General features: G+C 35.1%; 1 protein-coding gene across 2 annotated transcripts in view; it reads right to left on the reverse strand.

The window, feature by feature from the left end:
* LOC103986813 (F-box/LRR-repeat protein 14) overlaps positions 1 to 14,020 on the reverse strand; it is a 15,064-nt gene extending 1,044 nt beyond the window's left edge. Inside the window, exons 1-14 of one of the 2 annotated variants that reach the window (XM_009404919.3) lie at positions 13,865 to 14,020; positions 13,103 to 13,423; positions 12,867 to 12,995; positions 12,018 to 12,225; positions 9,570 to 9,716; positions 8,914 to 8,988; positions 8,210 to 8,281; positions 7,974 to 8,045; positions 7,334 to 7,405; positions 6,151 to 6,222; positions 5,658 to 5,729; positions 5,066 to 5,137; positions 1,824 to 1,967; positions 513 to 584 (exon numbers count right to left, since the gene is read on the reverse strand). In XM_009404919.3, coding sequence (XP_009403194.2) covers positions 513 to 584; positions 1,824 to 1,967; positions 5,066 to 5,137; positions 5,658 to 5,729; positions 6,151 to 6,222; positions 7,334 to 7,405; positions 7,974 to 8,045; positions 8,210 to 8,281; positions 8,914 to 8,988; positions 9,570 to 9,716; positions 12,018 to 12,225; positions 12,867 to 12,995; positions 13,103 to 13,294 — 1,399 coding nt within the window. In that variant the 5' untranslated portion in view covers positions 13,295 to 13,423; positions 13,865 to 14,020. Of the gene's footprint in view, positions 1 to 512; positions 585 to 1,823; positions 1,968 to 5,065; positions 5,138 to 5,657; positions 5,730 to 6,150; positions 6,223 to 7,333; positions 7,406 to 7,973; positions 8,046 to 8,209; positions 8,282 to 8,913; positions 8,989 to 9,569; positions 9,717 to 12,017; positions 12,226 to 12,866; positions 12,996 to 13,102; positions 13,490 to 13,864 lie in introns of both variants that reach the window. The other variant, XM_009404918.3, reaches the window with a different exon arrangement.
* Positions 14,021 to 16,849: the final 2,829 nt, after the last annotated feature.

The following is a 16,849-nucleotide window of genomic DNA, read 5'->3' on the forward strand; positions in this document are numbered from 1 at the left end:
CCTTTCTTTTTGGGTCAAAATCTAGATGATTGCTTAACTTCCATACCGATGATTATCTGCCGATCCTAGGCCCCTTCTTTCATGCTAAGCATGAACACAACAGCCAATAAGACCCTCTCAAGAGTTCGTTGCCTTTTGAGGTAAATAGACCCTACACCTCATAGGCTCATAAGTAATTTTCTTTTCGTTATCTCACATGTTATATTTTATAAGATTGTTTCAAAGTATAAGATAGTTCTCTTGTTTCTTGTTAGCTGGAGACAATATTCTGTGCACATGATACATAGCCAGAATTACTATTGCCAAATCATTACTTTCCTCTTCCTATTAAAATTTTCTATTCACTTTCACTTTATCAAAATAAAAGATTTTCTTTACTTACCAAAACTTAATTGCTTTGAATTATGTTACTTTAGAAGGTAGGAAAGATAGATCCATAATGATCTAGAACAAATATATTGTAACTGGGAAGAACACCCTGAAAAGGCATATTCATAAGTTATATCACCTACATCGGAAACAGTTTGTCCCAAGGTCTGTAATACGAGCTCCAAAAAGATCCAGATGTGTCAATCCGGTAAGACCTGCATGATATAAAAGAAACTTTCAAGCAATTGACAGCATTTGTTCCAAAGTTTATATACTCAGAGAGTATATAAATTAAAAAAGCACCCAAAAGCCTTCACATTTAACTAAGAATAATCATAAGTTAGAATAGAGTTGCAAGAAACAAGAAGGCAAAAATTAGAAAGAAACTTCAATGCCAACTATCTGATGTTTCATAATCCTAGGGAAGACTAATTGAAACTAACTGATGTTGCATATGGATCTTTCTTTAGTCTATCTTTCCATCGTCATGGGACATGTCCTTTTTTGTTGCTTCAGAACAAAGTCTTTGCTCATCCTTGCCCACTTAAGGCACCTCCAACATAAGTCAGCTACAAATATTTCCTTTTCTATCCATTCTAGTCATTGATATTTCCCACCCACTTGAGTTGTCATAACTAAAATATAAATAGGCTAAACCATCCTTTCAGATGCACTCAACTCTGGACATGCTAGAAAACCTTTAGAAGTTTTCTCATACTTGGTGCACCCTCAAGAATAGCAGGTGAAGAAATTCCATGCTACCTTCTGAATAGCATATCATAGGATACAAGCTTTAACAACACCTACAACTTAACTAGAGCATGAATGATCAACAAGCATTATCATATGTCCACTGCCAGAATTAGTGTAAATCTTAAAATTCATGGAATAAAGAAGCACCTGAGACTCTACAAACGGTTTTTCAACATACATCCATGAAAACTTTTAGATAGAAGGTAATAAATACAAGCTAAGCAACAGCTAGTAGAGCGTTATGAATGTTCTAACAGGCATTATCTTATCTTCACAACTACAACTAGTGTAAATCTTGAAATCAAGCAGAATAGAGAATCACCCAGAACTCTGGAACCAGCAACAGGAAAAAAAGAAAGAGAGAGGACAAGCGGATTTTTCAAATACAAGTGAAAATTTTCATGTAGTGTGTCAACTGTAATTAAAATCGAAGCCTCCTGAATAATTCCTCAAAAGTCATCTTATGTAGATTTCCAAGTCATCACTACATGGGTGCCTCACTAAGAAGAAACCTCAAATACAAATATTTAGGACTGTTGTATGCTGAGAAAAAAGAGAGAAGTTTACCCTTTTAACAGAAGGAAAAACTTTCTATATCTAACATGAGAAGACAAAACTGGAATGCGGATAACAAATTCCATGATCATGAATATTTGCATCCACATATTGTGACAAAATGCAAGCCTGCAAATAAGTCTTACTGGTGATAGCCGTTAAGCCTGCATCTGTTATCTGGCGAGCATCCAAATTTAGTGACTTAATGGAAGTTAAGCCAGACAGCTTCCTCAAGCCACCATCAGTTACTGATGTGAACGAGAGATTGATACTCTCCAAGTTGCATAAACCTGACAATGATATATATCACAATCAAGTTTCTCATGTCATAGTAATCTAGTAATAATCTAATTGCGCTTGTATTATATAAATAATGTTCTGAGAATTCACATTCAAAACCTGAAGTCTTTATATGCATTGCACATCTTTTACAGAAAAAAGACAAATTGTATAGCGAGTTGCAGACCATCATATTTTCCTTGTAAAAAAAATAATGAAAATTATACTTATGAAGAGGACCACATGCCATGTAAAACCTCAAAAGCAAGTTTCATATTCCAAGTGTCATGAACTGAAAAATATTATGAAAAGCATCAAATTGTTAATGAGAGAAATAACAGTAAATGGATGAGACTACAAGTCTACAAAGGCTTCTTGGTCATCAAAGGAAGTTCACAACTTATAGATAGCTCCAGCCCAGTGAGAATGCTCTTATATAAGCAAAATCTGTAGTAATTTTTGCCTGGGAAACTAGATGATTGTGTTAGTACTTTGCAACTACTGTGTTATGTTAAGCATCATATTGTACAAAGAAAATTAACATATATTTCACTTATTAGAAACATCTATCATTCTAAGTTCCAAGGACCATGACAAGCAGTTGCATGGTTAATTTTGTTCCACTAATAATTACACCCAGAAAGCCAGTAGGTTCAGGTGCAAGTGAACAAAAAAAACATAGGGGTAAAAGTTTCAAACATTTCAAAGTAATTTGATTACTCAAGTCTTTAAAAAAAAACACCCACATCTACTTGTCACCTAGGTTAACTGAATGAATAAAGTTCGTGGATAGAGTCAAGATTGTTCATGGATAGTGTCAAGATTGCACCTACTCCATAGGTTAAGTTCCAAGTTACATGGTTAATTTTGTTCCACTGATAATTACACCCAGAAAGCCAGTAGGTTCAGGTGCAAGTGAACAAAAAAAAACATAGGGGTAAAAGTTTAGAACATTTCAAGGTAATTTGATTACTTAGTATTTTTTAAAAAAACCCACATCTACTTGTCACCTAGGTTAACTGAATGAATAAAGTTCATGGATAGAGTCAAGATTGTTCATGGATAGCGTCAAGATTGCACCTAGTCCATAGGTTAAGGGGTCACGTATTGAGTAAGAAATAGCTTTTAAAAAGGGACAATCATCACAGTGATGTTTTTGCGTCTCATGAACTTGAGTAGACAACAATATGCACATAAAAACATTCAACTGCCTACAAACCTTGACCATCAGAAAAGCCATGTTGATTTTGATCAAAAGAATCCAGTAACTATCAGTTTCAAGAGTACATGCATGAAAGGTGATAATATCTCTAGGTTGACTAGGCCCATGCAATTTTTTTATATAATGTGATTTATGCTTCTTTTGACATGTTAGACATCAGTAAGATGGAAGAAAAATACAAATGGCAGAGAATCTGAACCACCGTTAAATATTTTCATAATTTTTTTAATTTAGCTTGCATCTTTGACTGTTCAACTTGTCTTATATGTGACAAGAAATACAATTTCTTCACTGACATAAACCATCTAAAAAGAAGAAACAGAGAACTGCATTTTCTCCATAATGTGAAGTTGGTAATAGCTCAATCACTATGGTTCTCATACCTCTTGTCAGTCTCCAATCAGGGATTTAACTGACAGCAAAACAGGTTGCCACCTGCTTGTCGTATGGTATTATAAGATGTTTAATAATTTAATCGTGAAAAAATGTGCCATGTTTATGCATGTTCAGATGTACTTCTTGTTGATTTTGACATTAATTCTTGTAGTTTATGTACTGTTTCTCTGATTCGTTTATGACTTTGCAAAGAAAATGAATCAATTTGCAATCATTTTTTAGGCCCACTATGCAAAAATCAATGGAAGCAGCATCAGGAGTGAGTAAAACAGCAACGTAAATCTGAAGAGACACATGCCACTCAGGAAAACCTTCAAACCTCAAGGATGGTAAGGAAGAGTTTTAGGCATTCTCAGAAGTCTGTTTACACCTGTTGGTTGCATATGACAAAATGTTAATGATCAACTATACATCAATTTGAGCCATTCCACCTATATGTGGCATGTTTGACCTAGTCACATAACCGAGAAAAATACAAGCTCTACTATTTCTGGTAAAATTCTTTTTGGTGATCAGGACATCTAAATGATCATAGATGAAGGTTTTTCAGAATTTTCAACTAAAAACATATTTTTAATTTGTGGAATCTTAGAGGGAACAGACCTCTAAACATCATAAACAAACTGAGAGCTACGAGTGATTATTTATCTGTTTAAAGAAAACAGAATCAGTACTAAGAGTAATTAAGATTAAACATCTATGCTTAAATTGCTACAGGAAAAAGCAAAAAAAAAAAGATGCAAGACCAATTTATCAATTAACTAGTATTAACATCTGCCAAGATGTATATGAACTGTGAATCAAACTATGATCATCTGCAAGGATTGAAATATCGTACCGTACTGAAGTTTCAACATTCGCTCGGTATGGTACGGTACGATACTGTATACCGAGCGATATACCGTTCAGTATATATATGTATGTATGTGTATATATATATATATATTCCGTTCGGTAACAGGTGATCCGTATACTGGTCAACTGACGAACCGGTACATAACGCCCGGTATGGGTGATATTATTCAAAACTGCATAGCTTGATCATCTAATCATAAATCATAAAATATAGCTGATCCAAATATTGCTTATCCATCAAGCAGTCAGCTATAATTAATCCACACTATCCAAGACACCACAAGCAAGTTCCTTCACCTAAATGATTATTGGACAAAACTTGCAATAAGTTTAAAATGTGCTGAAGGTTGTTGCAGTCAATATCACACTGAAAAACATATCCAAAAAATAAAACTAAACCTGTGCGATTAAAGATGCATACTCAACACATAAGATATATGAACTTACAAAGAAACACAATTAAATTTTACCTAAACAAAAATAAATTAACAAAACATTCATGAAACAGAAAGCTATTATGCTACTGCCACCATGCAACATAAGAATAAGAAAACCAGATATGGACACCTACTAATAGTAAAAAAAATTAACAGTAAGTAGTTCAATTGCATATCATGCACAAGTTGCTAAGCATACCAGAGAGATGGCTCAGTCCATTGCTTCCAACTTCAGTATCGGACAGCTCCAGGCATTTTAAACGTAGAAGACCTTTAAAAAAATATCAAGTGAACCAATAAGGAAAGTTGCAATCAACAATAATTTCAATAATAAACTAAGGTTTCCCAAGAATCTTAGGGGTTAATTTTTTGGCTATGGTTGACAAAATAAGGTTATAGCACTTGCTTGCCTTTTACCCTCTGAAAACCTGCAGATCATGCTTTGGTGCCACTCAGGGAAAACCAAATTGTAGACTTGCTACCTAGTAGAAAACACTAGTGTCTTATGCATCTTTCTTGTTGATTGACCTATATTTTGCATATCACTAGCTCACAATGTTCTATGACCAGTCAAGTTTGGCTAAACAAAAAAAAAGGTATAATTCAATCAAATGAATTCACGGATGCCAGAAGTACATTGAAACACCACAACAAAGTTATGAGGGCTTGTCCAAATGTTCTCATATAGGAGAAAAGTCCAGAAATCAGAGTTTCATGACACCATTTCTTGTTGGTAATATATACATGTAAGTATGTAACAACTTGAATTAATCGAAAATCATGACACTTACCTTTCAAGTTTAACATTCCTTCATCACCAATCTTACAAGAATCCAAATTCAAGCTCTCCAAATTGATCAAATCTACAATGAATCAAATATTAAGAGAAGTTCAATAAAAAGCAGATCAATCTGACTTTGTCCACAGTAATGATATTCAGAAAGCACAATGACCACTATATATTGAAGTGTTAGCAAAATTAATGCCCAAATTGACAAAGCACCAAGCTATTACCAAATTAAATAAAAAAATAACTATTTTGAAAGAACTACAAAGCCATTAGAAAGTTATAAGAAGATTTGTATCATTGTCTTAAACAAAAGCATGACTAGTTAGAATGTCAATCCAACATCAAAAAGATAATAGTACAGGGAAGCTGAAAGCTACAGGTTGGGCATCAAAGATGTACTGAAGATTGCCAAGTTATTGACTTTGTCAACTAGAGAAGTTTTGGAAAGAACATTTTAAAACTCAGCAGCACTTGCAAACTTGAAACTGATTTACCTTTAAGATGCACCAAACATGCATCACTGATGTTATTGAAACCCAAATTCAGAACTTTCAACTTCTGAAGCCCTGTGATACAATGATTGTTTAAGAGTTGTCAAAAATTTAAGCATATAACAACCAGTACAGGAACTTTCAAAATAACAAGAACCATTATCATGTAAAACAAAACTAATGAAGAACTAAAAGCTCTACATTTTTTTTAGAAAGACAAAAGGTAACAATGTAGCTGAAAAAGCATTGCCCATTACATAAGCACCAAAAGATCACAACTTAATACCATGGTATCTAGTGAAAGAAAAATTCATTTATGATTGATCAAGCATGACCTAAATGGCAAAGATCATCATGCTGAATGGTTCTAGACCACATATTATGTATCAAGTTTTTTGCCATTGGAATTACTTCCTTTTGAAAAACCACATCATGTCAAAATACAAGGTCCCTTGTGAATAAAAACATCATTCCTGAGTAACATGAACTAGTCTGCATGTAGGGTCTCGCAGATCAAGGTTTTCTGCATCATGGGATGCCAAGTGCACCACTTAACATTGACTGGTTCATAGCTAGTTAAGGCTTTGTGGCAGCCACTATTTGAAAAAAAAGAAACAGAACAGGTAGTAGAGGATATAAATATCTTTCTTTTTTTTTACTTCTTTCAACCTGATGGTAGCCTTGTGCTGATATGCCAAAATCTCAACTGGCAAGCTGGAGACCAGAACAGACCAAGATTGGCAATTGCCATTGCAGACTACAGACGTTAAAATGACACATGAATAACCAGACACTAACTTAATGGAGAATAAGAAATTTTTTGTATACAAAAGAGTTCCATTTTCTTCCAGAAAATTAAGAGAAACACTATGCCTTAGACATGCATCAATGCAATCTAATCACACATCAAACTATATGCCAAGATGTACTGGATTCATTGCAGCTTGTTGATATCAGAAGTAGCATGAAGCAGCAAAACATTTGAAGGAACAATCCACACAGCTAGAAATGCAAATGGTAAGACACAATGTCTTTGACTTCCCTTCTCACAAGGTAGCAACAACCAAAAATATCTGTACCTACATCATATATGTGATTGCTGAAAAGTTTTAAGGAAACGTACTTCTCCATATTTCACATGTTTACAGAGAACATCTTAAGTTTCCAGAGGTTGTGATTAACTCACCAGAAAAACTCTCACTTCCATCATCAGATATACCACATCGGCTCAAATTTAAAAAAATCAAGGATCCAAAGCCTGTAAAGGATCCAGAAAGAACCATATTTATCACATACCATTTCTTTGAACAAAAAAATCAAACTAGCATACAAATAGACTAATTCAATCACACAGATAAGTCACTCTAAAATATTAAAGAAAAAGATATACATGATATGAATGAATACTTACTCTGAAATCATGCAGTTAAAGAACCAGATATGGACAATTTACAAGTCAAACAGGCCATACAGTGTTCATAAGCTACATAGCAATTACAATCTTGAAAGAACATGTTAAGAAGTAACACTTACGTGTAGAGTATATCAGTATAGTTTTTTTTATTTGCATAGCAAAGATGAACTAGTTAAAGAAAGAAATCATTGCACTATGGAACAAGAATAATTGTTCAACAATACTTAAAAGAAGAAGAAATAAAATAACCCCCAGGTTTACAGGACTACAGGAAAGGAACCCACTAAAAATTGCATAACTTATATGTTTAACCGGACAAAGAGACCAATGAATATAGCAATTAACTTATATGTTTAACTTATATGTTTAGCAATTGCTGGCACCACCAGGAAAGAAGGAAAAAGAAGAAAACCTGATATAACATCCAAGCAGGCAGCAGTAACTGGACAACCCTCCAGGTTCAAGCGAGCAATTTTATATAAACCTGAAAAGAATTTAATTGGAGAAAGGAAATGTACCCTAAAATGGAAAAGTGAAACAGAAGTCTTGCTGATGAAGGATGCCAGAAGCTAATAGCAAATGTGAAATTGAAAACATATGAATAATAAACTGCAAGTCTAGAAATCAAGACAGCCCATTGCATCTTACCTTTTAGATGAGCAATCCCTGCATCGGTAACTTTACAACATGACATTTGCAACTCTTTTAATTTTGAAAGACCTAGAACAAGAATAGAGATGTAAATATTCTGATCAAATTTTCTTGATGAGACTTACTAGACAAACAATATGACAGCAAGATCATCAATGTGCATTGCACCTCTTCTTTGTGAAACAAGGGACTGCTAGTTAGGAGTATGTCACCAGAAACAAAGGAAAAGAAACATATAATGCAAAAAAAAGGTGAGGTTAGCAATGTGCATTGGTTTTATATTTACATGTGATAGCATGGAATAGTTATTTATAATGTTCAAACTTCAAACAACTCAGATTCCTTTATTTGTCAGGGGGAAAAAAAGATATGCCAAACTAGAGGAATACCCACAGAGGTTATTAAATAATACAAAATTTTCAGATTTTTCAATGGACACTTCGGCATAAGCATCAGTTCATCACCATCATCATCCAAGCCCATTTGTCCAGGATAAGAAAACAAAATGTATTTGTCTATCTGTGTAGTATGTGCATATAATTTCCACTCATACAAGGAACAACGGTAGCTGCATGTACATCCCATCCTCCTTGTATTGTAGATCATTGAAATGCCTTAACACACCAGACTTTTCTTTTTGGCCAAGCACTAAACTGAGAATGCAAAAAAATTTTGACAGAGTCTAAACAAATAAAACCCACCAGAAAGAGGCTCCATGTCTTCATCTGTTATACAATTGCAGTATCTGATGTTAAGGGATTCGAGCTTTTTCAAGTCTGCAGAAAGTTCACATATGATTGTTTAAAGCACAGAATACGAGAAACAATAAGGCCATAAACAGCAAACAATCGACAATAGAACTTACGGAATTAATACATAATGCATAAAAGGAACTATAGAAACAACAAACTAGTAAAATCTAGGAAAAATTGTCACCACCATCCAATATTATAGGAACTAATTTGGTCATTAGACACAAGCTAACAAATGTATCAAAAGTAATAATATATGATAAACTGGTCGAATTCACATTTATGATTGATTTTGTTCACATATTTCCATGATTTGTTTCCCTTTCGTTCCTATCTTCATCTTTGTTTGTAAGTATATTACCCTCCAGAAAAAGAAATAAATTGTAAACTACTATATTATGTCACAATTCGTTTGAAGGAGGAAGCCTGGTGCATGAGATTATTAATCCTTGCAAACTCTAAACAGGTGTAAAAATGATTGACTCATGTGAGTTTTGACATGATTCATTATGAAAGAGAAGCAAAGCTCAAAAAACCAAAATTGCTATCTTTTTAGAGCTGTGCCAACATGACAATCAAACGCCAATAGTTTGGTAGAAGCATACCTTTTAAATATATAAGACCACCATGAATCTTTAAGCATTTCTCTAGATCCAAATTTACCAAGTTAATCAAGTTGGTAAAAACCCTCATTCCTTCAGCAGTAATTGCATTGCTCTTCTTTAAACTTAAAGAGGTCAAGTTTGAAAGTCCTGAAGGGAGAAACAAAGTTTGCGATGAAAAGTGCAATAAAATGGTAAAAATTATTGGGCTAATTTATCATTCAATAAAAGAAAGTAGACACAAGAAAAGTTTGACCAGTTTCATTAAACAATAAGCATTACAGCAAGATTGTGAATGTTCTTGTTCCAAATTATTTACACCAAGAGTAAGGAAAAAAAAAAGCAAAAGTGGAATTCACAGATCTTCAGGAATATGAATTGAGTAACATATAGACAATATTATGTCGTACTTTAAAATCTACTACAACAGATTCAAAAAAATTAGTGACTCTAGATATCTAAGAAAATATAGAGGACCTCAGGACCTTTTGTAGCAAAAGGATAATATTAAAGTGTAACATTTTTTTACATTAAATAAAGAATGAAAAGCATATGATAGGCAAAATCATCAAGCTTGGGAAAAAAATTTGAAGCCAAAGCATTGAGAACCTAGAAAGTAGAAACCATGGAAACAGTCATTAATCTTAGTAAGTACTTCACTTCCTCAGCCGCTAAGAGATAGGTAATGCCATTAGAATGTCAGCATACAAAGTCAGATATCGGTGCAAGCTTTGTTTCCCCCGGAACAAAAAGATAAACTTGAAGAAACAAAATTAATGATAGAGCACAAGCCTTGTTTCTGTTACTGAATTGTGTTAATTCTTGTTAATAATAGTTAATTCTTGTAAATAATAGTTTACAAATTATGTTAATTACTGTTTTTGTCACTGCTAGAATTTTGCATTGTTAATTTTGAATTGTCAATTTTTGCTATAATTTTGAATTGTGTTAATTTTGATGTTAGTCTTCTTTTTTTTTATGTTTCTTGTCATATTTGGATAATTTAGTACTTTAATGCTTTGTAGATGGTGATATTTTGGTCAAATGAATGCAATTAAATATTCTAGTGGTGATATTTTGGATATGAAATGATATGGAAACAGAATTCATGTATTGTTTAATTTAATTTTATTGATTTTTCTCCTTAATTATATGTTTACAATTTTTATATTGGCATTTTGGTACCTAGACATCTTTTAGCACTTAGCATCTTTGACAACACTGCCCTGGAACTTGGGAACACTCCACTTTGGTGCAGTCATTAGGAAAAGAGTCCTAAAAGAAAGACCAATTGAAGGGATGGATCTTCAAACAGGCAACTATCGAATCAAATGACAATGGGCATGTTTCCCATCTCTTCTCAAGAAACATGCGGAGTATTTCTTTGCAAAATTATGCTCAATTTCATATGTGGCAATTCCTTCAAGATCTCTTTGTTAGTTGAGGGAGATATCAGCACGAATCCGTGAAACTAAAACTTTTAAACACCTAATCATCAAATAAGGACAAGAGACGCATGCTAAGTGATACAAGAGCAATTTAGTTTATTTATTATCTGAATAAATTTCATTAGTTTAGGGGTATTTTGCATATGTCATAAGTTAGTCACATGATAATATCTACTCGAGATGAAGAAAAAGGAAACAAATGCAGAAACAAGTGGAAGAAATCAAGTTCGTTATTGATTGAAGATTGTAAATCTTGATTGAAGATCATAAAGATTCATCTCTACAAAAAAGGGCATCTATCAATCAATAATATTATCAAGAAAGGGAGATTATCCTTCAAATCAAGTCACCAATATTATTTTCTTCGAAGGAAAAAACAAATCATATATTTGATTTGATGTGATTGCAATTATCCTTCTTTCCATAATTTCCTTTATTTTACTTGAGTCTATAAAAAAAGAGCTTGAACATTGTAATGCATCAATCAGAAATTAATCAATGAATTGAGTTCTTTTCCCACTGTATGTGTGAGTGGTGCGAGACCACAAGTTACTTTTATAATGGAATGATTCTATCATTCACGTGCGAGACGTGCGAATGTGCAAAGCCTTCATCCCGAGCCTAAGAGTTCGCTCCTTGAGCCAAACCGAGTATGGTAGTTATCCCTTTGTTTTCCAATTGTTTTTCAATTACTATCTTTCTATTCCTCTCTTTATGGTTCCTCTATTATCAAAAGTTCTGCTTCTCATCCTACACCACTAATCTTTTGTGCCTAAACAGAGGTTGTGTAAAACCTTGTCCTCACACCTAGGCAAACTTCTGATAATAGTAGACCTTTTGGTAATTATAATATGGGTTGAACATTGCTTCATTACTAAAAAATATAGGGAGGTTCTCCTTATACACAGGATCAGGAGATTGTCTTGCTGATGTATGACAAGATGCACAATGGAAGGTTTCTAGAAAAACCAAGAAATGGCATAAAAGGCTGAAGAAAAATTACCAGATATATGTGATACACCATAGTCTGAGATTTGGTCACAGTAATTACATTTCAAGCACTGGACATTGTGGCAATTCTTAAGAAGAGACAATCCAGAATCTGTCACATCAGAGCAAGAAATATCAAGAGACAGCAGTGATTGCCCTTGAGAGGAAACTGTGCTTAACCAACTGTCCTTCACTCCTGGATATTCTCCAAGATGAATATCCTGATGGCAAAAGCAAAAAATATAAACTATCAACAACATTAAGTACAAGATCCAATATAACACAAGAAAATCCAAATTCTGTGCATTTACTTGGGGAAAATATCATTCAAATATCACAAGCTAGGAAGAATGTTAAATGAAGTTGTCCAAATAACATAAAGTTTATGACCAGTAAACAAAATATTCTCCATCAGGTACATGGACATGCAGATATTCCTCTAAGTAATCTTGCCAAGCTTAAGTGTGAAACTACACCACACAGAACAACTACTTCCAGAAAGCTTCTCTGTAATTTCCGATACAGGGTAAGTAGGACAACTACCTCCATGGTTAAATTTGAAGCCACAAGTAGTGGTTAATACAATTCATGACAAAAGAAAAGGAAAAGAGCTTTTCCTGCTAAAGAAGGGCAGAGCAATCAGCTCTGCATCCTTATAGCAGTACCATACTAATTATTAGTACATACCGGTAAATACACTTGTTTCTAGTTGTTGAAGGACCACACTAGTTTCCAGTATGAGTGATAGATACACTTGCTACTACTTGTCGCTCATGGCCACAAATCATTCAGAGTAGCTTATACATTAAAAGATGAAACTCCAAACCAGCTATTTGTTGGACCACAGCAATAGAATGCTCACCTGAAGGGCACAATCCTGAAAGGCTGCAAGAGACACATCAGTGAGGCCATGAGATTCGACTAATTCATTGAATATCTGCTGGCTTATGTCTCTTGGCAGCATGGAAAAGCTGCTATACTTTTTTATATCCTGCTTCCACACAAATATTTTAACATAGGAAATATGAGGTCTCAACCACAACGCAAGACACAAAATACTCGAATCATATGCTTATAGGCATGATGGAAGATACGTACCTCACGAATTTTAGCCACGCATAACTCCATGAGAGAAGGGCACTTTCCTTGCCTTCGAACTGTAACATCTGTGCTGCAACGAGGCAGACTAAATAACAACCATTTTGAGCTGCCAGTCTTGGAGAATCTTCCGGACCTGCGTAAATCATCTTCATCGAGAACGTTTCTCTTTCTAGAACAAGCTCCCCCCATTGGAGAACGGTTAACTTCCAAATAATGATTTTTTTTCTTTTTTTTCTTCAGCTGTCCAAAAGATCAACTTTCCGCCATTTGCACAATCCAGAAGAACCCAAGAAACTTTCTTGTTTGCACTATTCCATTCTAGAGTAAGAATTTAAACCAGCATAAACAGCATATCTTCAATAACCAGGATAAAAGCTACTTCCTCTGAGAAAATAAAGTGGAATTTCAATGCAAGAAACAATCTATATGACAAAAAACACAGTCAAATGGATTTTCACGACAAACAAAAATCAACTGTAGGATAAAACCCCATAAGATCATGGAGATGAAAAATTCCAAGATCGCAAAAGCTCTACCGAATAACACGAGAAATCGATGATCGCTTGACGAACTAAGACATCCGAATATCCATCGCCCCTTGTTCTCTAGTGCCATCAGCAAACCAACAACTTCAAGCCCAAAAGAACAGAGAGAAACAACCCAAGAAAAAAAAGTTGCGAAAGCGACGGACAGTACGAAAAACTCCTCAAAAACACACAAAAGTCCCATCGATCGGATGATCGGAAGCCGTATTCTTACCGTAGAGGGAGAGAAAAGGAGGTGGCGCACGATCGAATCTTAGGGTTTAGCATAAAGGAGGAGGACGAGGGGAGAGAAGAGACGGAGGACGGGCGAAAGAAGCCTGAAGCGGCACGAAAGGAGGGTGGGAGGAGAAATAAGAGCCCCAAGGAGCGAGAAAGGGCGGGGGAGAGTGGGATGACGGCGGGGCCCACAGTACGAGCCAACAGATGATGAACGCGTGCCGGTCTCGGCTGCCCGAGCTCGGCGCTTCAGAGGAGCAGGATAAGCCGCGGCGGTCGGACCGATCAGCTATTCCGACACAACAGGAAATACCACGAAACACAACGTGGCGACATCTTAGTGGCGTCTCTATTGTGCCGGGGACCCACTTTCTACTTCCTGTTTTGTAGATATCCGACAACCCCAACCTGACGAGAAAGGTTTTCGGCACAAAATTATTTCTCTCATTTTTCGTTATTTTCTTTACTTAAAACGACAGCTTATATAAGTATTTTCCAACGCGGGTAGAATAACGAATTCGTTCCTGTGTGGTTCATGTGGGGTTCTGTGTGTGGATCGTCACAGCGGATCCACAATGGAAACGGGTTAAGCGGGTCCACGTGTCGACGTTCCTTATCCGACACGCACCCTCACACCGAAACTGCCGTTTTGGGACCCACCCGAATAAACCCAGAATAAAGGAAAATTAAAAATGAAAACGACGTGGGCCCACCAATTAATTCTTAACATATAATATATATATATATATATATATACACTCATTTCGAATAGCATATATGGATACTGTAAAATATTACGTAGATTCAGGAATTCTATTTGGAACTAAAATATGTAAATACATAATATCTTTACCATCATAATAATTTTATACAGGTTTTACATTTGGAGGGATGTAATGCAGCAAAATGAAGGGATAAGAATGTAAAATTATTGATTTTGTAGGGACACAAAAGTAAATTTGATGGTTAATAACGAGCGCCGGCAAGGGAGAGAGATCACGTGAGTCACTGACCCACGACAACACCCAAAGACAGTGTGTGGGACCGACCCCGCTGATCCTCTTTCTTTTGACGGAGATGAATGAGGACGTAAAAAGGCTGTCACCTTAATAAAAGTACGCAAAAGAAAATTCCATATTTTAAAGATACATCACGAGGTAATAGTGGGACCCACGCGAAACACACCTTCCACGTCATAACTATTGTCACGTATTCTCAAGGGTGTCTGAATGCCACCACGCACATGCATTTATATGCGATTAAATTGGGTGCGTCATATCATGTCGAAATGTCGTTCGCATGTACCTTTTTTTTGTTTGTCTTTTATCTGCAATTATAATTTTTCGATGTGTGATGTGCTAAATTCTACTTACATTTATTTGACAAAATTATACGTATATATACTTCCAAAGTCGATCGTTTCATACCTATACATATGTACGTTAATTAATCTTCATTAGCTGTTTTTGGTATCTTTAAAAGCAAATTTAGAACTACAGACATATGTAAGTTAATATCTTCATTAGCTATTTTTAATTAGTTGTTGGCTGGAACTCTTTAAAAGCAATTTTAGAATTATATGTACATTTATGTGATACGGTATATTTTGGTCGACACGTCATCGCTGACACCGCACGTCAAATCGGAGCCCTATGCCACCCATTCCGTCCCGTCCCGGGAGCTCGTACTAAGAAGATATGCCACACATCCCGTCTTGGGAGCTCGAGGTGGTACCGTCTGACGTCGCTCTATGCGTCCCGGAACGACGGCCGGTCAGAATGGTCGTCCCATCTCTCGGGGGTCAACAGCAACAACGTCGAATCGACGCACCATTAACCCTCGTGCCACAGTATAAAACTCCTAACTGGCCTCCGGCCATGAGGAAACAAGAAAAAAAAAGGAAAAAAAGCAATCCCTCTCGTTACTAACTTGCTCGTCGGAGGGGTTATGATCGGGTACCACCTGACATAGGCCATTTTTGCAAGAGAGCGATCACTCATCGATAGCGAGGGACTCGGCACAGGAACACAATCAGCTTAGCACTAAGGAGTCGCTAATCAGTCCTGATCTCGACCAACGTCAACCAGCACTCCTTCCCGAGAGCTTGGGTATCTCATCATCCGAATCACCCTACAGAAAACTCCCGACATTGGCCCGTGGATCTAACCGTTCTGACTCACCAGCTACGACATATGTGTTGTCTAACATATGAGTCGTTAATTCATATTTTAGCTGTCCAAGTCCAACATGCATGTTGACTTTGGTTGGAGAAACGAAAACAACTCAAAGTCCAAGTCAACGCACATGTTACTTCAGACTTAGAGTTTAGAGTGTAGCATCCGAGAACATACGATGATGATTGGCTTAATCAGATTCTATGTACAGCATGGTTAAATCAATCATCACATCATCTCAAGACATAAAAAGATATTATCATTGGTTCAATACGATTTTATTCTTTTAAAATTAACTAAAATATATGGAACTAAATTCTTACTTCACACTTCTCAATCATTATGAGACTAAATATAATTATTGATTACATATATAATAATATATATATTACATATAAATAATAATGATAAAAAATAAATTTAATGTTTGAAATGATATATATGTTATATAAAAATATAAAAGTTATGTTTATTTTTTAAGTATTAATTTATAAAAAAATCTTATTTTTCATATAAACGTCTCACTTTTTTCATAATTCTTGTAATGCTCCATATAATAATAACTTTTTTTTTTGGTAGATTGATCTTAGAGTAGATGGTGTTGAACCAATGCATAGGGTGATTCAATCTAATTTATTAAGTATATATATTTTTTATTAGGCTTAGGGTGGGAGCTTTTCAAAAGACTATAAGTCAATTCACATGAAAATCTCCTAATTTATTTATTATTTAAAATCAATAATGAAACATATTTTAAATCTTATTTTTCTATAAGTCGATTTGCATTGGATTATGAGTTCATTTAAGAT

Source organism: Musa acuminata, chromosome BXJ2-6 (genome assembly GCF_036884655.1).
Source record: "Musa acuminata AAA Group cultivar baxijiao chromosome BXJ2-6, Cavendish_Baxijiao_AAA, whole genome shotgun sequence".
Lineage (NCBI taxonomy): Eukaryota > Viridiplantae > Streptophyta > Magnoliopsida > Zingiberales > Musaceae > Musa > Musa acuminata.